We start from the raw sequence: 21,365 nt of genomic DNA, 5'->3' as shown, positions 1-21,365 counted from the left end.
TATAGTAAATGTTGTAATAAAATATAAGCATATCTTTTCCTTTTTTTAATTAATTTTTAAATTATTTATTTATAGTTTTATAAATAAGATTTAATTTATTGAATATAATAACTAATTATTTTTATCTTTAAAATTAATTTTTATTTTATTTAATGATTTTATTATGTTGTTACAAAAATAGGATAGATTCATGCCGAAATAATTGGGATTTATGATGAATGAAGCAGGTGGGATACCAAGTAATTTTAGAATATTAGAATTATGAGCAATTTATATATCTACAACACGACCCAAATATGGAGATACATAAAATGTAAGACAATGAGACAGATCTATATATTATATAATTATAAATTATATAAATTGACAATAAATATTTATGTACACAAGTATGTTACAAATTATTTTTTGAAGCAGAAAGATGTTTTGCATGATTGGTTCACCAAGATTTGTTTCTTATTTTTATAATATAATAACAATTTATACAATAAAGTTTGAATTTTTAGAAAATTAATGTATTTTTACTTTTTAAAATTGTGTTATAACTGTACTATAATTGTCAGAAATCTAACAAATACTTTTTGAATTAGACACTTCACGGATACGTGTCCTACAGGTGTCTTACGAGTGTCGGTGTCTGATACATTTAAAAGGAGTGTTCGAACTTTATAGATAATGAGCCTAACATTTTCTATTTTAAAATTGTTTACGTCTTATTTATAACACCTTTCTGTTTCAAAAACAAAATTACACTAAAAATTTGTTTTCTTTATTTTCTATACATATATTAAGGAGATAAAATAAGATACGATTCATATATTTAATTTCTATAGATAAAAAAATATGACTAAATATTTCAAAAACAAAATTACACTAAAAATTTGTTTTCTTTAAAATAATATTTAATTTATTTAATATAATTAGTTTTTATTTTATTTAATGATTTTCTTTTGTTTACAAAATATAAACATATCTTTTCCTTCTTTTAATTTAAAATTATTTGTTTATAGTTTTATAAATAACATTTAATTGATTTAATATAATAACTAATTTCTTTTATCTCTAAAACTAGTTTTTATTTTATTTAATGATTTTATTATGTTGTTATAAAAAAATGTAAATATATCTTCTCATCCATTTAATTGATTTTTAAATTATTTATGTATAGATTCATGCCGAAATAATTGGGATTTATGATGAATGAAGCAGGTGGGATACCAAATAATTTTAGAATATTAGAATTAAGAGCCTAGCATTTTCTATTTTATGGTTGTTTACGTCTTATTTATACATCTTTCTATTTCAAAAACAAAATTACACTAAAAATGTTTTTCTTTTGTTTTCTTTATTTTCTATATATTAAGGAGATAAAATAAGATACTAAATATCATATATTTAATTTCTATAGATAAAAAAATATCACTAAGTAAATATTGAATTAAAATCTTAAAATAACATTTTTAAAAAAAAATCATCATATATCTTTTATATTATGGTGGTATATACACGCTTAGTCAAAGGTATTTAATGAGATTTATGAGATTGTAATTAGGTTATTTAAGCCACTTTGAAACTGAACACAAATGTTGGCATGCATGGAGTGGTGCAGTCATTGTTGCAGGGTTTGCCCCACCAGATTGGAAGCTATCTATGGTGACATTTCGGTCGATTCTTGCAGGTCATTCACTTATATCATCTTTTCTTCTTCTTTTCTTAATCTATTTTTAGGGTTACAAATGTGAAAAATTGAATCCAAAAAGGTTGTGAACACAATATGGGAAAAATAATAATGTGGATTCATTGTCCATTGGTTGAATCTGATCCTGTGATCTTCAAATTTCAATGATTTTGTTTTCAGTGTCTGCACTTTATGTGGAAAGATTCTGTTAGATTTGAATGCATCGCTTCACGTGATATTTCCAAAAAAGAAGAATGGTGGTAAAAGTTCTAAAATGCACACGAAAGAGAGAAAGAGCAAGAATGTACAATCTCAGAAACAAGAAACCGTGAGTACTCTGATTTGTTCTCAGTTTTGTTCCTTTTGTTGTAAGTGTAGCAGCTGAATTGGTCAAAACTTGTTATATATGTAAATTTGGAGTCTGCATTATTCTGTGTTTGTTTTGTGTGACTTTATTGTGTAGTGTAGAGTGTAGAATCATCTTTTTTATGATTGTTTGTTCTTTAATATTGTTGTTTCTATTTGGGTCATGCTTTAAGGAATCATGTGATTTGGAAATTAGATTCATGTAGAGAAGATGAAAGTGTATAAAATAGTGGAAAATTGATCAGGTGATGGAATTGGAATAAGAGAATTATGGTTTTCATTTTTCCTTAAGATTTGACTAATTGAAGCCTTGATCTTTGTGTATGACCCAATCACACCCCATCTATGGTTTAAAAAACTCACTTCATCATCCAAGTCATTCACAACTCACTTTTGTGTTTGATTGGTACTTAAAACAATTTTATTTCTTCATGTTTTCCTCAATAATTTATTTGTATGAAAAACTATTGAACTCGACTCATTTAGTGTGATCTCAATTGAATTAGAGATTGATTTCTAGGTTTTCATGTTAATTAGCATTTTTTTAATTAAATTAGGATAATTTTATAGATTAATTATGAAAACAAGTAAAAAATATAAAATTTTTATTGGAGTAAGTTGTGTACCTTAACATGACTTTGATTTAATGTAATTAGATATCAACTAAGTCGTGTAACACTAATGTAATTAAAATATAATTACATTTTACGACTTCTCTTCAAATATATTGAATTTGGATTATCTTGAACGACTTTTACATATTAAACTCATTTCAACTTGATATAATTTTTACACATTAAAATCGTTTCAACTTGACACAACTTTTACACGATAAACCCGTTTCAACTTGACACGAATTTCTAATAATAAACTCATTTTAACTTGATGCAACTTTCTCACAATAAACTCATTTCAAGTTGATATGACTTTTTTAGGATAAAATTATTTTAACATGACACAACTTTATCACGGTAAAATTATTTACACTTAACACAATTTTTTCACAGTAAACTCGTTTAACTTGAATCAACTTTTTTACCGTTTCAACTTGAAACAACCTTTTCACGATAAAATAATTTCAACTTTGAGAACGACTTATTTATTTCATTAATTTTTAACCTTTTTATCTAGGTAAAATTATATTATTTTAGTAAAAAGTCCTCATTAGTTTTTAAGGCATTTAATGTAACACATGTCATTTTAATAGGAACTAGAAATAATGGTGAGGAACATTCTGTGCTTTTCTATGTGCATTTATTTTTCTTCATTCAGCTCTTCATTAAAAAGTGTTATTAATCTTTTATTTAATTTTGTTTTGACAATATGTTGCGTGTGTGTACGGCTTTTACAGGATACAAGTCAGAGTTCATCAGAGGCATAGTTCTGTGTGGCTTAGTATCTTCAAATTTACTATTTTACACAATAAAGCTTATAAGTTATCACAAAGCTCAAATTTATAGATTATGTTAGGTATTTTTTTTACCCTAAGCCACAACCCTCCATTCATTTATATTTACAATAATTAATATCTTACCACCAAGTTTCAGTATAACCACCATGCTTTGTATTCAAGGATTCTGGTTGAAGAGTTTTTTATGATCATTGAAGCACAGTAAGAACTCAAGTTAAAGTTCAATAAATATGTGAATTGAGATACAAGCATAATTCATTCTCACATCATACATTTTCTGAAAGAAAGATACAGAGATTAAGTATAAACATTGAATTGAGAATTAGTCTCACAACAAAAAGTTAATTTTAACCCTCCAATTCTTCTTGTGTTTATGCATAAAAAATATAAATAAGTAATAAATATAAGTTTTCCTTATTAATTATCTAAAATCATTAGTGTGATCTAACATTTTAATATGTAAAAGTTGTCTGAATCTGATACAATCTATCATGAGTTTAGAGAGGCCGAAAATTTGGCTGATTTCCATGCGAGTCATGCAAATTAAGGTGGTATTGCATTGAGAAATCTAAATATTTGGATCAAGTTTTAAATTTAAATCTATGTTTTTATAAAAATAATTTGAATTTCTATAAATTCAAATCCAAATATTTGGATTGGATTTAAATCCAAATTCATATTTTTACAAAACTAATTTGAATTTTTATAAATTTAAATCTAATCTAAATCCATATTTTTATAAAAATATATTTTAAATTTAAATCCACATTTTCTAACACAATTAACATAATTTTAATATAATAATATGTAAAGGAAATTTAATATTATATAAATATTAAAGAAATATAATAAACAGCGACTCATTGTAGTGCATTGAATAGGTCCATGAGATAAACTTAATAGAACAATGAATGCAAATATAGCGTCGATAGATAATGCATCATTGTAAAAGTGATTCACGGGATTGAGGGAGTAGAGAATTTTTTAAAATCTAATTAAGTAAAATGAAAATTTGATCTGGAAAAATAATAAAATATGAATCAAAATAAAAATCAAATTTAAATAGATTAGATCAGTGCAAAAGTGCAAAAATATAACAGTTTTTTCAAAATAGATTTTTTGTCCACCCCTAATTCAAATCATGAGTTTTTGGATATTTACTTTAAGAACTTCGTTTTATTTCTTTATTTGCAAGAAATATATCATTAACAAGTTTATCTTTTTAATCTTTAACTTTTTAATATATTTTTTTCTCATTCTAGTGTCGTAATATCACGACACAAACGTAATCAATAAGGCAGAGGATTTTTATCTAGAATTTTATCTGGTTAAAAGTTGTGTTTAATTAAAATTAATGTAAGATTTTAGTCATCTCTAGGATATAAAAACTATCATTAGATCAATTCTAATCAAATATACGGTCTTAGACTGAGTCCTAATTAAATATTCTACAGAATTTAACGACGTTTTTTTTTTCTAATATTTTTTTTTAAATTACACAATACAATAAAAATTATTTTTTACGAGAATATATTTAACATTTTTTTGTGATTTAGACCTCCGAAGTGTTAGGTATTTTTCTTTTTTAAGATTTTGTGATATTAATGAATTATCAACGCTTTTTTACTAATTTATACTTATCTTTATATTAATATTTAGTTTTATTTTAGTATTATGGATATTTTATCATTTTTTATTTTTTTAAAAAATATTTAGTATACAGGAAGGGTGGTTTTTAATTGAAAGAATAGTTTTGAATTTTAATTTTTGAAGATTCATTATTTCTCTTTGCCTTCATTAACTTCCATATATTCTCTTTAACTTCTCATTTTAACGTTTTTGGGAGAAATTGTTTTTGACGAATAAAAAGAAGACCAAAGAAAGAGAGACATCCTTCTTTCTCTTAGTAGGAATGTTTTCTTTCAAACGCAAACCAATACTTGGAGAGGGACAAAACTCAAGTCATGATGAAGATTAACTATTCCTTCCATGTCTCACAGTTTCACCACCTCATATGTGTTGCCACTCGTGATAATCGACCTGTCTATAGAAAGCGTCACTGCATTCACGTAACCATCATGTCCGAAGGTTGCAAAAATGCTTTAGCGACGCGCCGCTGTCACCAGCCTAAAAAATGACAAAGTTGTTGTGTGACAGAGAGGACATGATAGATGTGCCCAACAAAAGGGTTGCTAGCCATGAAGAGGAAAGAGGTTTCATTGACTAAGGTTAAAGTCAATATAGTGCGATCTACTTTCGGTGATTTCATCTACTTTTGGAATTTATTTTTGGTTCTCTCTCCCTTCCTATTTGGGCACTGTCACAAGACTCTTGCTCTTGAATTAATAATTTTTTAAAAGCCTCTGCTTTGCTATATGACCCTCAAACATTATTTCATAATTTAGATTTATGAAGTATTTGTTCTGTCTCCATGTAACTGTATATAATTTTGATAACTTAAAATATAGAATTAGCCAAGGTTGGCCACGCTGAATTGAAAAAATTCTTGGGACTTTGTTTTGTCATCTTATGGCCTATTTGTTTTTGTCATTTGCAATCAGACAATGACTATTTTCTCATTCTAAGATTGTTAAACAATTAGGTTTATATGCATCATATTAACACTATGCATTTAAATGATACAAATAAAAGAATGCAGATACAAATCAATTATTTTGTGATTTTCAAATTCTCATTTAAAAGACCATGTTATTTTCCCATTCTAAGATTGTGAAGCAATTAGGTTATATGTATCATATTAACACTATGTATATAAATGATACAGATAAAAAATGCAGATACATGTGTTTCGGCTAGTCTATACCTATATATAAAGGGGAGATAACCCTCAAAAGAACGACAGGAGCTATAACACTATTTTTAAACTATTTAAAAAAAATAAATTAAAACTAAACATTGCAAAGTGAGACTTGTCGAGGAGCATTGCACAATTGCATCTTTTTCTTCCGTTCATCTTCACTTTTATCCCATCAAACACCTTTTTCGTTTTCTATTTTTATATTCAAAATTCAAGATATGAGAATTCATACTTTCCTTCCAGAACCACGAAACCAACCAATAAGTGTTGCTTTTCAATTATAAAGTAGAATATGGAAATGCAATGTCTGATTTTACTTTTCTTTTTTATTCATTTATGCATGTCTTTGGCACTGTATGATGACAATATTGTTATTATTGTGCCGACACAAATAACACCATAAAATACACGAAAAGAACAATTTAATCAAACTTATAACAAAATTATTAAAGAAAACAACAAAGAAAAAAGAATAAAAGGATTTTGTTCATTGAATAAAAAATTGAAAGAGAAAAAAATGTACCAAATAAAAGTGCGCCAGTGGGAGTGGGAGGGGTTAGTCTATAAAAAAGAGATTGCTTAGGGAGAACAAACTAGCGAAACGCTTACGTTTTGGAATTTGATTTGAAGGGTTAAGTGATGTAATTTAATTAAGTAACAAATAATCATATATATTTTATAATGTATGACTTTTCATACTCATCTCATCACATAAACAATCACAACTAGTTTCACTTAAAACCTCAATAATTTAATAAATTATAACTATACTCGTGACTCAACAACTTCGAGACAAAACATATTATAGACTTTCATTGGGAGACTAACACACAACTTAAAACAAAAATTCACCCACATATAATATTTAACAATAAATGGGTTAACTTTTCGAATTTATCATAATAAGTAACAATGTAAAAACTTCCATTTACTTCTCACCCTTAATATATAATCATCTATGTGACTTGGAAGCTAGCAAAATCTAATTATTTCTTTTATTTAATGGTTTGCTTGCTCAATACACACCATATATCACATATATGTCCATTACCAGTTAAGTAATAATCATTCCATTGGTCATAATTAAATAAAACACAACACATTGCACCACATAAAATTGAATTAATATATAACTATAATATATATATATATATATTTATCTATATGTTTATATAAGTCTAGTAGTAAATAAATTATTATCAAATATGTTAAAATATACATTTAACATTGTGAGACTAAATAAGTGTTTGGCGTTACACAATAATGTTTGTCTAGAAGATATAATCAACATTAACTCTCTATCATTCAAACACTTAATTTATCGCTTGAGTAATTGAATTATGAGAGAATTGTTAAGATTTCTCTGTCCCTCAACGAGGACTCCATAAAAGTGACACCAATTAATTGTTTGAGTGATAAACCTCTGCACCAACATAAAATGCTTGTTCGAGTCTTACATAAGCAACCACTTGAGTTAGATATATTAAAGACAAAAATTAAAAAATTATCCACTATTCAACCAAACTAACTATTTTCAAAACAACAAATTTTCATTACAAATTTAACTCATAATAAAACCATTTTAATCCAATTAATTAAAATAATTGAATAAGTTAAATAACAAATGTCAAATACTAAATTACAATTTCATTTCAAACATATAAATAAATTACTAAATATTCAACCAACTCAAACAATTTAATCTAAAATCAAACATTAATATAATTATGTCCTCGCACATTTTTTTATCATAGGTTCAATTCTTCCTAAAGTTCAATACATTCAACAAGATACTTCAAATTAAACTCCCTTACTTATTTTAGAAGTATTTTACTCTTGAAAGGTTAAAAAGTGAAATATACCTTTACTCACAAAAATTATATATAACAACTATAAATATTTTTACAAACCTAAAGTAATAAATTTTTATCTTTTCACATTAGATCATATATGCAACTAAACGCATGCTAAATAGAAAAAAAATTAAGATTTGTGAAAAAAAAAAAATTTCTCAAATAAAAAAATTGACCAAACAAGATGACTTAAATATTTTTTACTTTCTAAATGGTGATTTTTTAAAGAAAAAGGTAAGAAAAATTGTCCCACAAATATAAAGAGACGTAAAGAAAATTTAAATTGAATATATAAATATATATATATATATATATATCCATAGTTTATCTTTAAGTCTGGTATACTTATAAAAACAGACTCATAAAAATTATTTTTCGAAATCAATTTTAAATTTAGAAAGGGATAATAAAAGTTATAAATTTACAAGACTTCGTATTTAAATATCTATTTTAATTATTTCTCAAATTCCTGCATAGAACAGAAGAATTTATTTTATTGTAATAATAATGGAAATTAAAGAGTAACTAAGTATAAAACAGAAGTCCACAATATTTAGTTGTAAACGTTGCAGAATCTGGAGCAGTTGAATATCATCATTATTATTTCCTTTTTTGGATGAAAATCTTTGTGTAGGTAATCAATCACACACTCCAATTGTTGTCATTCATTCATTGGTTTTCTTTATTTCATTCCCCAAAACCCAAAAAAACCAGTTTCCCCAATGTTCCACTCTCTTCTACTTCCATCATATTTTTAAATTACAACAATGAATTGTAAGAAAATAAATAAAAAATTTCAATTTCATTTCATTATGTCCGAATAGTCACATCTACTATAATTATATAAAAACATGTATATCATAATTAACTCATTAAAATTTATTGTTAATATTATTTTATACTTAAATGCTCATCGTAATAATCGAGAACTCTTTACCTTGACCAAAACAGTGACGTAAAACGATATTGAATCTTCATTTTCGTGTAATAGTTAAATTGAATAAATCAAATGATCTGGCAACTGGTAATTTATTTTTAATGGACCCATCAGATTAAAAGTATAAGAAAATGCATTAATATAATTTTGAATTAAAAAGGTAGCTTGATTATTTAATTAGTATGATTAACGCGTTGTTTTAGGGTATCAGACGGCTGGTATTTTTAAAAAATAAAGTAAAATGTTTTTTTTTGGAAAAGTTTTATAATTACAGTTGTATGTGTTGTGATGGTTGAGGAAAGTGGAAAAGTTGGAAGAAAAGTGCTAATAAAAACAAAACAATAACAAATGCCGACGCTGTTGGGTCCGGTCGCACCGTATCGCACTCACCGTTCTTCGCTGTCACACAGAACATATCACATGGCATAACCATTCATTCATTCATTTATTCGCCGTTTTTTCCTCCGTTGCTCTCCCGCAACCCTTTCGCACGCGCAATGGACCTCCGCCACCGCGCGCCGCCCACCGCACACGACGGAGCTATCCACCACCCCAACCGCGGCAAGAGGGATTCCACTTCCACGCCATCAGCGTCCTCTCCTAAGGCCTCCGATGCGCTCCCTCTGCCACTGTACCTCACGAACGCGATCTTCTTCACTCTCTTCTTCTCCGTCGCGTACTTTCTCCTGCACCGGTGGCGCGACAAGATCCGCAGCCACACACCTCTCCACGTGGTCACGCTCTCCGAGATTGCTGCGATTTTCTCCCTCATTGCCTCCTTCATCTACCTCCTCGGCTTCTTCGGCATCGACTTCGTCCAGTCCTTCATCACACGCGCCTCGCAGGATGCGTGGGACGTCGACGAAGCGGTTTCGGAACCCTCGCCGACGCCCTCGCCCTCTCCATCAATTACCAAATTGCCCCCTGCGGATTGCTCGATGATCTCCGAAGATGATGAGGATATTGTCTGCTCCGTCGTGGACGGCGTCACGCCGTCCTACGCGCTCGAGTCTCGCCTCGGCGACTGCCGCCGTGCGGCGGCGATTCGGCGGGCGGCTCTGCAGAGGCTGACGGGGCGGTCGCTGGAGGGGCTGCCGCTGGAAGGGTTCGATTACGACTCGATTTTGGGGCAGTGCTGTGAAATGCCGGTGGGGTACGTGCAGATTCCGGTGGGGGTGGCGGGGCCTTTGCTGCTGGACGGGTTCGAGTACACGGTGCCGATGGCCACCACCGAGGGGTGCCTTGTTGCTAGCACCAATCGAGGGTGTAAAGCCATATATGCTTCTGGTGGGGCCAGCAGTGTTGTTTTGAGGGATTGCATGTCAAGGGCACCGGTTGTTAGGTTCTCCACTGCCAAGAGGGCTGCACAGTTGAAGTTCTTCTTGGAGGATCCTCTCAATTTTGATACCCTTTCCCTTGTTTTCAACAGGTTTGTTTTGGTACACTCTAGAGTGAGTTTGGATTCGTGATCATGATCTGAGAATTTATCATTTAGTAGTTGGTGTCCACGTTAACTGCATGTTTGGATTCACATCGGATCATCGAAAAGTGTGTTGAAATGTCGATATCCAATTAACTGATTTTAAATGAATATTAATATGGTTGGTTGGTAAAGAATTTATTGAGTCCAAAATTAATTTTGAGTTTAGAAGTCATTTTAAATAGTGCTTGTGTTGAATAAGAAAATTTATACTGAGATTTACAATCATTTCCTGTATACTAAGTGAATTTTCTGTAGTTTATGGATTGATATTTATGTTGATTTTTTTTTAAATGTTATGCGAGAATTAAAGGTGTGGTTTTCCTTTAAAACTTTGATTTTTTTCTGTTAATTGGGGAGTGGATGAGTGGAGGAAATTTGGAGTATATATGACTGGAGATGTCGTTTATTTGAGTGTAGGAAATTTATTTATTTGTGCTGAGTTTTGGTGTTTGGTTTAATGATTTCAGGTCGAGTAGATTTGCCAGGCTGCAAGGTATTCAGTGTGCTATGGCTGGGAAGAACGCTTATTTGAGATTCACTTGTAGCACGGGTGATGCCATGGGGATGAACATGGTTTCCAAAGGGGTGCAAAACGTTCTTGATTTTCTTCAGAATGATTTCCCTGACATGGATGTCATTGGCATTTCTGGTAATTTCTGTACCTTTCCCATTTTGATGGACAATATTTCCTTGATCTTTCTTTTGTTAAATCGAATGATGTCACCAATGCCGTTCCTTTATATAGTATCACACATCGTCTCTTTTTGTTCTTTCTTTTCCGTACTGGTTTCTTTTCTTTCATCATGAAGTTGGTCCAATTTCATTATCTTATTTCTTTCCGTACTACCTTTGACGTCTTAGCTTATACATTCATATATATATATATATATATATATATATATATTGTTTTAGGTGCTGTCAATTTGAGCTGGAGACTAGTGTCCTATAACGATGTCACTGTATTTTGTGTGGTATTGTCATGTTGGATTTTAATCGGAGATTTATTTGTTTATTGTATATATGCTCTTTGCAAAAGGGTTGATGCGTATTTAGTAGTCATATTTTATTCATTTGTTACTTAATTATGAGGTATGAATAATTAGCATGATGCAACAATTGGAACTGTGTCAAACTCTCGTATTAATCCCCAATTTACTTACATTTTTCATTTGGTGGATTTCTTGTTTTCTACGTGTACTTGTATTTATTTCTTTCATCGTGTCAGTTCCGGTTTGGTAATCTCAGTCTTTCACTATATTGATCTCATTGTGTAGTTATTTAATTCGATGTCTATAATCAGGGCATGCTGAAATTGTTTAAATGGGAATATTAGACCGAAAGTGTGATGGTTATGTTCTGACTTGATCTTTTATATTGATCTCATTGTTTGGTTATTTGATTCGATGTCTATAATCACGACGGCATGGGGAAATTGTTTTAATGGGAATATTAACACGAAAATGTGATGGTTGTGTTCTGATTTGATTGATCCTTTAGGAAATTATTGTTCGGACAAGAAGCCAGCTGCAGTAAATTGGATCGAGGGACGTGGGAAATCAGTTGTTTGTGAAGCAATTATTACAGCAGAAGTGGTGAAGAAGGTATTGAAGACCAGCGTGTCTGCCCTGGTGGAGCTTAACATGCTCAAAAACCTTACTGGTTCCGCTATTGCTGGTGCTCTTGGTGGATTCAATGCCCATGCTAGCAACATTGTCTCTGCAGTCTTTATAGCCACCGGTCAAGATCCAGCACAAAATATTGAGAGTTCCCATTGCATAACCATGATGGAAGCCGTGAATGATGGGAGGGACCTTCACGTCTCGGTGACCATGCCTTCCATTGAGGTGATTTGGCATCCGATCCAATCCTTTCTTAAACATTACCCTACTATATTTGGTCAATTTTCCAATTTAGTTAATAGCTAAGGTTTATATGATTCTTCAATTTTCCTCTCAGGTGGGTACTGTTGGGGGTGGGACTCAACTTGCATCCCAGTCTGCTTGCTTGAATTTACTTGGTGTGAAGGGTGCGAGCAAGGAGTCACCGGGATCAAACTCAAGACTTTTGGCCGCCATTGTTGCTGGATCTGTTTTAGCTGGAGAGTTGTCTCTGATGTCTGCCATTGCAGCGGGGCAGCTAGTCAACAGCCACATGAAATATAACAGATCAAGCAAAGATGTAACCAAAATATCATCTTGAGGTCGTGGACGTGGTTGTAGTCATGAATAAAAAATGGAGGGTCTCTGGGCATAAAAGTAGAAATTTGGGAAGGAAAATGGAGAAAAAATAGATTAGGTTGTTGCCATCCATGTTTAGCTTTGCATTGTTGTCTGTAGATGTTTTATTATTTGATCTCTTCTCTACTTGTTCCCTTCCCTCTCTGGATCCTTGCTTCCATGTACACTTCTCATTGCATTTTCTGCTGAGCATTGAATGGGTGCTAACACTCTTGTTTTAGCATACCAAGGTATTTGTCGTGTGGTGTCGTAATTCTTTTACCTATGTAATATGCTAGCCTCTTTCACGCACAGTCTCTCATGTATTGATTCTATTATATGAAGCCAATGCATTGATTGATACATGTTCAATTCTTCTCCGCACTGCCATCAATTAGATTTCACCAATTAGATACTTTTTTGTTGTTGTCATGTTATTTGGTTCTTGATTGTCTATATGAAAATAGTTTTATTGAAAGTGGTCAAATTTACTTGAATAATTTTTACACTTTAAAAACTAATTATGTCCTCAGTTCAGATAAATAAAACAATATTCACTTTTACAGTGTCTTTCTTTATTTCTTAAAAGAGAAAATGTACTGTTCAATAGAATGAAAGAAAAAATTTCCACGTAAAACGAATAAATATTCTCTCTAAACTTTTTTTTGTCTCAAATTGAGAAGATTTATGGAAAAAGATAGGTATATATTATGGATAATGGATTATATATTTAGTATTTTATTAATATTTATATTTATCAGATAAATAATTAAATTAAAAATATTAAAAAATAAAATAATTTAAATTTTAATAATTTATTTTGATACATGATTATTTTAAAATACAATTTTTATTTAAATTTTATTTTAACACTAACCTATATTTTTAAAAACTACTTTTTATATCAAATTTGTTCTAAATATATTAATATACAAAAAAAATTACATTTACATTAATCAAATCAACTTGAACCTTTCCACTTATGATCTGTCTACTCATTTTCTTTTAATCAAAACAATCACATATTTTATTATCTTTCACCTTCCTTTATTTTCTTTTTCCACTTTTCTTTAGTCTCTTATTTATAAAAGGTGTAATACTTATTTTAATAGCCGAAAAATAGGAAAAACTTATTAGAGAAATCGATTTCGGAAGAAAAAAAAAATACTTTTAACCTAACAAACTAGTTTCAATCTAACACAATAATTATTATTTTACTAGTGCTAAGCGGTAAAGACGAAAGAAAGTGGAAGAATAGGCAATAAAAAAAAGAAAATAATAATGAGAAATAAAGCGAAATTAGAAGTTGTTTAGAGTTAGAAAAAAAGAATAAAAACTAAAATAATTAATTTTAATACTATTTTTATTGTTTATTATTATTATCAATACTAATCTTATTTTTATTGTTTTTAATTGACATTGAATTTCCTTCATGAAAGATAATATTAAAAATGCTGTATAATAATTCCAAACAAATTTGGCATACGGATTAAATGTAAATATTTATTTACGAAAAAGATTAGACAGAAGAAGTGTATTATGTCGTTATTATAGATGATTTAAGAAATGTCGAATAAAATATAATAATTATTTACACCAATTATAGTCGTAAGAATATTTTTGGTGAATATATGATGATTGTAAAAATTAAGTGGTTTGGGTATATATGGGCCTTGGCCCAAATTATGAATAAAGTGAAATTTGGCTTCGAAATAGGTAACGAACGATCTCTAGAGAAAACTCACGTCGCTGTGTGTGAGAGAGAGAGTAGGAGCCAGAAACTGCTGCTTCTTCGACCCACTTCGAACTTCAAAACTTAAACCCTAGTTCTCTCTCTTTCTTCTGCGTCTTCAACCATGTCAGCGATGCTTGTAAGTTCACTCTCTCGCTCTCTTTCTCCTCTGTTGCGTCTTTTCCTAACCTAACCTAAGTCTGGAAATGGTGGATCAAACAGCAACCTCAGATCATTCTGCTCAAGGAAGGCACGGACACTTCGCAAGGGAAGCCACAGCTGGTGAGTAACATCAATGCCTGCACCGCCGTCGCCGACGTCGTCCGCACCACCCTCGGACCTCGCGGCATGGACAAGCTCATCCACGATGACAAGGGAGCTGTCACCATCTCCAACGATGGCGCCACCATCATGAAGCTCCTTGACATCGTCCACCCTGCCGCAAAAATCCTTGTCGACATCGCTAAGTCTCAGGACTCCGAGGTAAACTTCTAACGCTTCCCCTTCCATTTGATCTCCTGCAATGCTATAGATTTTTTTTTTCTTTTCTACTGTTGAGATCTTCTCGTTTTCTCTCGGCTTGATTCAGGTGTTTGAAATTGTGGTATTGGAATTGCTTGTTTGCAAGTAAATGATGCATTGTTATTCTAATGTTCTTTTTGTGGATGTGAAAAGGTTGGCGATGGAACCACCACTGTTGTGTTGCTTGCAGCTGAGTTTTTGAGGGAGGCCAAGCCTTTCATTGAAGATGGTGTTCACTCTCAAAATTTGATACGGAGCTATAGGGCTGCAAGTACCTTGGTACAGAGCTCTCTCTCGAATGTGATTTTTTTATGTTTGAATAAATTTATCTATAAGCCTTAGAAGAAATTAAGAAAGTAAAATAATTTGAGCTTTTGTTATTAGTAAATTAATTTAAATACTCAACCTTTGTAAAAATTCTCTCATCTAACTTCTGTAAAGTTCTGATTTGCGTAAGTTTATGTTTATTATGCTCGTGAGAGATGTTTGATTCCTTTCATCCTTTTTTTTTCTTCTCTAACAAGTGTTTGTGGAAATTATTTATCTAAACAAGGCCTCAGTTTTTGTTTGATTTTTTGTTTTAATGTTTAATGCGGGAAGTAGAAGTCTGTCACGGATTTGTCACATTGTATTTGTCTTTTTTAACCATTGGTACAGGCAATTGAAAAGATTCAAGAGCTAGCGGTTAGCATTGAGGGGAAAAGTCTGGAGGAAAAGAAAAGTTTGCTTGCAAAGTGTGCTTCTACCACACTTTCTTCAAAGCTTATTGGTGGAGAGAAGGAATTCTTTGCATCCATGGTTGTGGATGCTGTACTTGCAATTGGGTACGAGGACAGGTTGAACATGATTGGAATAAAGAAGGTACATGCTGCACCCTCTCTTTTACATTGGTGATGGTGTGATGTGTTATTTTAATAGAGGAAAGTTTAATGGCAAACAAAAATCCTAAACATGGGGGGCCAAAGATGGTCTTCAACAAAAGGTACTGTAATAAAAAAAAAACTGACAATGCTTTTGGAAATAATATGGTATACTTTCACTTTTTATATGTGTGCATGTTCCTCCAGTTCTAGTTATTGTTTGAGGTTGCTGTTTACCCTAAGCCTGGATTTTATGATTTTGCGTTTTGTTATCCAAACACTAGTCATTTGAGCACATGCAAGCAGGTTACATTAAGATCTTGCCAAAAGCTTGGCGGCATATATTTTTTGACACGCTATATTGATATATTCACAGTTTCCATTGGTTCATTGGGTCCGCATTGTACAATGATACATTAAGTTCTTGCCTAAATCTTGGCGGCATATATTTTTTGACATGCTATATAGATATATTCACAGTCTCCATTGGTTCATAGGGTCGGCATTGTACCTTAATAATCAATAATCAATTTTCTATTGTTGACTGAATCATGCAGAGAATTTTGGAATGCATTTTCCAAAGCATTTTTCATTATTTTTTTTTATGTTTTTCCTTATTTGTGTTGTTTGGAAGACTTAATTTTTCAAGATGTACTTATATGTCAATGTTATTGTTATTACTATGGTTTCCCTTTACTGTCAACTTAAGTTTCTAGTGAATCTTCTTGGCCTTTAAAAGGGATTCTTCTTTGCTACCTTCTATTCTATCAACATTATCATTCAGCAATTTTTTTGTTTCAACCTATTTGTCGGTTTCAAATATGAAGAAAACATTGGTTATTTCTTTTCAATCTTGTTTCCCTCCACATCGACATTAGTGCTCATTACCTGTTATCTTGATAATTGTAAAAAGAAGTCTATTTTTTTTCTTTAATTGATGAATTATTAATAATACCTTGTCTTTTCTTTAGGAAAATTACTAGTTTCCTTAATTGTTATGCATTACCTTAAAGAGGCAATTATTATGTAATGAGTATTAAGAGTAAAGCAGTGTCATAAGCCTTTTATATATAGTGTTTCCGCCTTCCCCCAATAAAGCTTCTTAGTTTTCATATTATATTGAAATTAGATTTGTCGGGCTTCCACTGTTCTTTAGATATGCTGAGCAAATATATTTTATATTTGTTTTCCATGTTCTATAGTATTTATTTTTAGAGTTTTAAATGTGTGCATGTGTATTTCAGAACTGAAATTATTTTAATAGGAAGTAGAATAAATCAATTAACTAAAGTGGTTACAGATGAAAATCAAGGAGTTTTACTGTCATGCAGAATTTAGTTTGTGGTAAATCTTTAATTCTAAGTAAATTAAATATGTTATTTAGCTACTTATGTTTAAAATAGTGATCTTTTCATATGAAGTTGACTCTTATGAGTCGAGTCTACGAGTTGAGTTTACAGAGCTCCCACGAGTTTATGTACACTCTCAAGTTTGATAAGTTTGGTTGAGACTTAGGTTTTCTTCTGCAGGTTCCTGGTGGTACCATGCGGGACTCATTTCTGGTAAGTGGTGTTGCCTTCAAAAAGACGTTTTCATATGCTGGGTTTGAGCAACAACCCAAGAAGTTTCTCAATCCACAAATTCTATTATTAAACGTTGAGTTGGAGCTAAAGTCTGAGAAAGAAAATGCTGAAATAAGGTGTTTTATTTTAAAATTCGTTTTTTCACAATGTTGACCTGGGATCTTAGGAAGGATTAAATCAGACTTTTTTTTATTGTTCTCTACAGGTTGTCGGATCCTTCGCAATATCAGTCAATAGTTGATGCAGAGTGGAATATTATTTATGACAAGTTAGATAAATGTGTCAGCAGTGGTGCCAAAGTTGTTCTTTCACGATTGGCCATTGGTGATCTAGCGACCCAGGTTTTATTCGTTTTCTTCACTATGATTCCTCTAAACTCCATAAAATATTCTACCTTTCTACTGAATAATGTGCAAAGTGTGGTGTGTGCTACCTCCTCCCAGGATATTTTCCTGATACAATTCATCCATTGTCTCTTGTGCAGTAGTGCACTTTTACTTATGCTTTGATTTTGTATTTTTGTGAACTTGTTTGTTTTCACCTAATAAGTGTAGATTGACATCATTATTAACTGTTCATAATTATGGTTGCTAACTATTCTTTACTTTGATTGGTAAAGCCTTTCTGGGGTATATCACATTTAGTTATTTTAAAAATAATTTGTCCTTGAAACAGTATTTTGCAGATCGAGATATTTTCTGTGCTGGTCGTGTTGCAGAAGAAGATCTAAAAAGGGTTGCTGCTGCAACTGGTGGAACCGTACAAACATCTGTTAATAACATTATTGATGAGGTTGCACATTATTTATATGATTGGTATGATTGGATCTTTTTGTAATTTCATTTATTACTGCTGAACTTGTGATTTATTTGCTTGAAGGTCCTTGGAACTTGTGAGGTTTTTGAGGAAAGGCAGGTTGGAAACGAGAGGTTCAATATTTTCAATGGATGTCCATCTGGCCTAACAGCCACAATAGTTCTTCGTGGTGGAGCTGATCAGGTCTGTTAGATGTTGTGTGATAACTGTTTATGAAACTTGTTGAATTCAGAGATATGCTAATCTTGGGATTTTATATGATATTTGATTTTTCCTGCAGTTCATAGAGGAAGCAGAGCGAAGTTTGCATGATGCAATCATGATTGTGAGGAGGGCTTTGAAGAATTCCACTGTGGTTGCTGGGGGAGGTGCTATAGATGTATGTGTCTAAAATTTGTCGGTAGATATCACTGGATTATATTTTTCAACATATTTGAGTTTAAAATGTTGTTCTCGTGGGTAGATGGAGATAAGCCGGTTCCTGAGGCAGCATGCACGGACTATAGCTGGAAAGTCTCAGCTTTTCATTAATTCCTATGCGAAAGCTCTTGAGGTAAATGCTCTGGGAATTTGAGCCTAATCCATAGTTCTGGAAGAGCATCAGGTCATGTTCTTGCATTCAAAGAGTATGGTTACTTTGATTGTTTTTTAATGCAGAAAGTTACGGTATTATTGCAGGTTATACCTAGACAACTATGCGACAATGCTGGATTTGATGCAACTGATGTGTTGAATAAACTAAGGCAGAAACATGCACTTCCTTCTGGTTCGTTTGCCATCTTTTGTGTGAATACAGCATGCTGGCTTACATATATGTATTGTACAATTACTTGCGTGCATGCTGACATATTTATTTATTTTCTGCTTGTTACAGGTGAGGGGGCACCATATGGGGTGGACATAGCCACTGGTGGAATTGCTGACTCTTTTGCTAACTTTGTCTGGGAGCCTGCAATTGTGAAGGTATCTGCCTGCATTGATTTACATAATTTTATAAGCTGATTCTAATGTTTTATGTGGCGGTGTTTAAGTTGGTTAATCACTTTGCAGATCAATGCTATAAATGCTGCAACAGAGGCTGCTTGCCTTATCTTAAGTGTGGATGAAACAATTAAAAACCCCAAGGTAGGTCTATTTCTGTCATTGTATGAGCTGAGAATTTTTGCTTACGTTCTTATCTCCTGGAGATAGTCTATTTTGCTTTGAGGATGGAAATAGAGAAGAAATAAGTGGATAAAAGATATGTAAGAAACAAAATTGATTGTTTAGTTATTTGGTACAGTAAAAGTAAATGAGCAATATAGAGTGTTTTGAAAGTTGTGTAATGATTGATTTGATATGAAATAATGAGAGAAATAGAGAGATAAGTAGGAATAGGTGAGAAATAATAGTATGTGGGATCCCCAATTTTTAGAAACTAAATCTCTTCCCCTTTAACCAAATCAACAAAATAATTTCTCTCGCCCTCTCCTCTACCAAACAAACCATTTGCACAATTTTGAAAGAACTATTGATCTCTTACGATTATCAGTGCTATATGTATATTCTAATTTCACTCTTAAATCGGTTAAGGATTTGTACTTTGAAAGGGTAATGTTTTTTTATGCTTTTCTGCACTTCAAGAATTCCCTATACAAATCCTCTGCACATACAGTGGGAAGCTTGTAGACAATTTTGATTGATACCTGTTCTACTGGGATGGGATCTCATCTTGTGACTTTTTTTTTTTTAATTTTACATTAATTTGCAAAATTATATCGTCATGTCTACTAACTCTACTTTTATTTTTCTTTATGTAACTAGTTTAGGTTTTAAATTTTTTCGATTGCTTGTTTTATTCTGGCTACTGTCCTTTATGCAGCTGATTTTAATTTATCTATTTTAACACATGTAGTCTGAGAGTGCACAAGGAGACGCCGCCGCAAGTGCCATGGGCAGAGGTCGTGGAGGCGCATTCCGTGGACGTGGACGAGGGATGCGAAGATGATTAGGAATGCATTCTATTACATTACGGATTGAGTGTCTGGTGCATTCTGTCTAATTTATTGTGAGGCCAATGCATGCTTGTTTCTACTATAAGCATGCCGATTTTTGAACCTTATAAGCCATGAAATGAAAATGTAATGGAGATTCCGGTAACATCATCTGATCAAACTAGGTTTTTCAAACAGCAATGCTAGTGGTAGTCTTTCTGATGATCATTTTACACTTTGGGGGAAGGGTATGATTGCATGGCAGATGATGGGACTTGAGCTTCGTGTGAAATTTTGCATCTTGTTCTACAATTTTCAACTATTTATTTGTATGCGTATAAAAACATGATTTAAGTTTTTTTCTTACGGATATGAAACTGCCAAGTGAAGTGAGAATGTGGCGTACTTCAAAAACTTATCTTTGTTTGCGGCAGTTGGTAGAGGATGCAATTTCAGTACTTGAAATTAAAGGTATCTATTTAATTATAAGATAGTTTTAGACATTTAAACCACTTTCTCCATAACTTCCTTGAGATAAACGAAAAAATTCATAAGCTAAAATTAGCTGACCTCGTGAAATCTGTAATAAACTTTTAAAATTTATTTGTAATTTCTATATAAATTAATTGGGTTTTTCTCTTTAGCAAGTAATGAAGAAACTCGTCCAAAATCAACTACTAACCTTAATAATTTATTGCCATCAATGAATTTCATCAATTAACATAACAATTGGATTTGATAATCATAATTGAAGTTCATTTAGTCTCTGGTATAGGAACGGTATTGAGTAATACGCAACGGATTAAATTGACTTGTGCAGGGATTCAAATGATTATCATTGGAAATTTGAAAATCATTACAGAAACTATTGATGATTACTAATGCCAAACATAATTTCTGAAGAAATTTCTGTATGAACTCCTTTCCTTCAAGATCTTGTAAGTATTTTTTTTCTTTTTATATTTTTTTGAAAAGATAGAAATCTTGCTATTAAGGATAATAACTACCAAAGGAGTATGTATTACGTGAGAATCAAGAATAATAATTATGACTTACGAAACCTGGCCATTGCTACGTGTATGAGCTAGAAAAATGAGCTTTCATTTTCTAAAATGAT

The 21,365-nt window shown here is 31.6% G+C and overlaps 2 protein-coding genes and 1 long non-coding RNA gene across 3 annotated transcripts; all 3 read left to right on the top strand.

The window, feature by feature from the left end:
* The first annotated feature begins 1,592 nt into the window (after nucleotides 1–1,592).
* LOC137826760 (uncharacterized) lies at nucleotides 1,593–3,651 on the top strand. Its single transcript, XR_011083581.1, has 3 exons — nucleotides 1,593–1,678; nucleotides 1,859–2,006; nucleotides 3,396–3,651. It is a non-coding gene; the product is annotated as an uncharacterized lncRNA (long non-coding RNA).
* Nucleotides 3,652–9,316: 5,665 nt separating this feature from the next.
* On the top strand, nucleotides 9,317–13,134 carry LOC137827284 (3-hydroxy-3-methylglutaryl-coenzyme A reductase 1). The gene is made up of 4 exons (XM_068633568.1): nucleotides 9,317–10,492; nucleotides 11,014–11,195; nucleotides 12,044–12,390; nucleotides 12,503–13,134. Exons 1-4 carry the CDS (start codon nucleotides 9,561–9,563, stop codon nucleotides 12,743–12,745), a joined length of 1,704 nt encoding a protein of 567 aa, XP_068489669.1. The 5' UTR covers nucleotides 9,317–9,560; the 3' UTR covers nucleotides 12,746–13,134.
* A 1,314-nt stretch (nucleotides 13,135–14,448) lies between these two features.
* LOC137826671 (T-complex protein 1 subunit eta) lies at nucleotides 14,449–20,614 on the top strand. Its single transcript, XM_068632739.1, has 14 exons — nucleotides 14,449–14,633; nucleotides 14,717–14,977; nucleotides 15,170–15,295; nucleotides 15,674–15,877; nucleotides 17,406–17,575; nucleotides 17,665–17,800; nucleotides 18,135–18,251; nucleotides 18,339–18,458; nucleotides 18,556–18,654; nucleotides 18,739–18,828; nucleotides 18,954–19,041; nucleotides 19,150–19,238; nucleotides 19,326–19,400; nucleotides 20,170–20,614. The coding sequence occupies exons 1-14, from the start codon at nucleotides 14,619–14,621 to the stop codon at nucleotides 20,260–20,262; spliced, it is 1,683 nt and encodes a 560-aa protein (XP_068488840.1). The 5' UTR covers nucleotides 14,449–14,618; the 3' UTR covers nucleotides 20,263–20,614.
* The last annotated feature ends 751 nt before the right edge of the window (nucleotides 20,615–21,365 follow it).

The sequence above is a fragment of the Phaseolus vulgaris genome, chromosome 8, assembly GCF_000499845.2.
Source record: "Phaseolus vulgaris cultivar G19833 chromosome 8, P. vulgaris v2.0, whole genome shotgun sequence".
Lineage (NCBI taxonomy): Eukaryota > Viridiplantae > Streptophyta > Magnoliopsida > Fabales > Fabaceae > Phaseolus > Phaseolus vulgaris.
This window is presented reverse-complemented; position numbering and strand designations above follow the sequence as displayed.

Excerpts from the sequence above, each read along its gene's own strand:
- LOC137827284 (XM_068633568.1), top strand. The coding sequence starts at position 9,561 with ATGGACCTCCGCCACCGCGCGCCGCCCACCGCACACGACGGAGCTATC. Across the intron at positions 10,493-11,013 it reads CTTTCCCTTGTTTTCAACAG|GTCGAGTAGATTTGCCAGGC; the intron begins GTTTGTTTTGGT and ends TAATGATTTCAG. Across the intron at positions 11,196-12,043 it reads GGATGTCATTGGCATTTCTG|GAAATTATTGTTCGGACAAG; the intron begins GTAATTTCTGTA and ends TTGATCCTTTAG.
- LOC137826671 (XM_068632739.1), top strand. Across the intron at positions 14,978-15,169 it reads CTAAGTCTCAGGACTCCGAG|GTTGGCGATGGAACCACCAC; the intron begins GTAAACTTCTAA and ends GGATGTGAAAAG. Across the intron at positions 15,878-17,405 it reads ACATGATTGGAATAAAGAAG|GTTCCTGGTGGTACCATGCG; the intron begins GTACATGCTGCA and ends TTTCTTCTGCAG.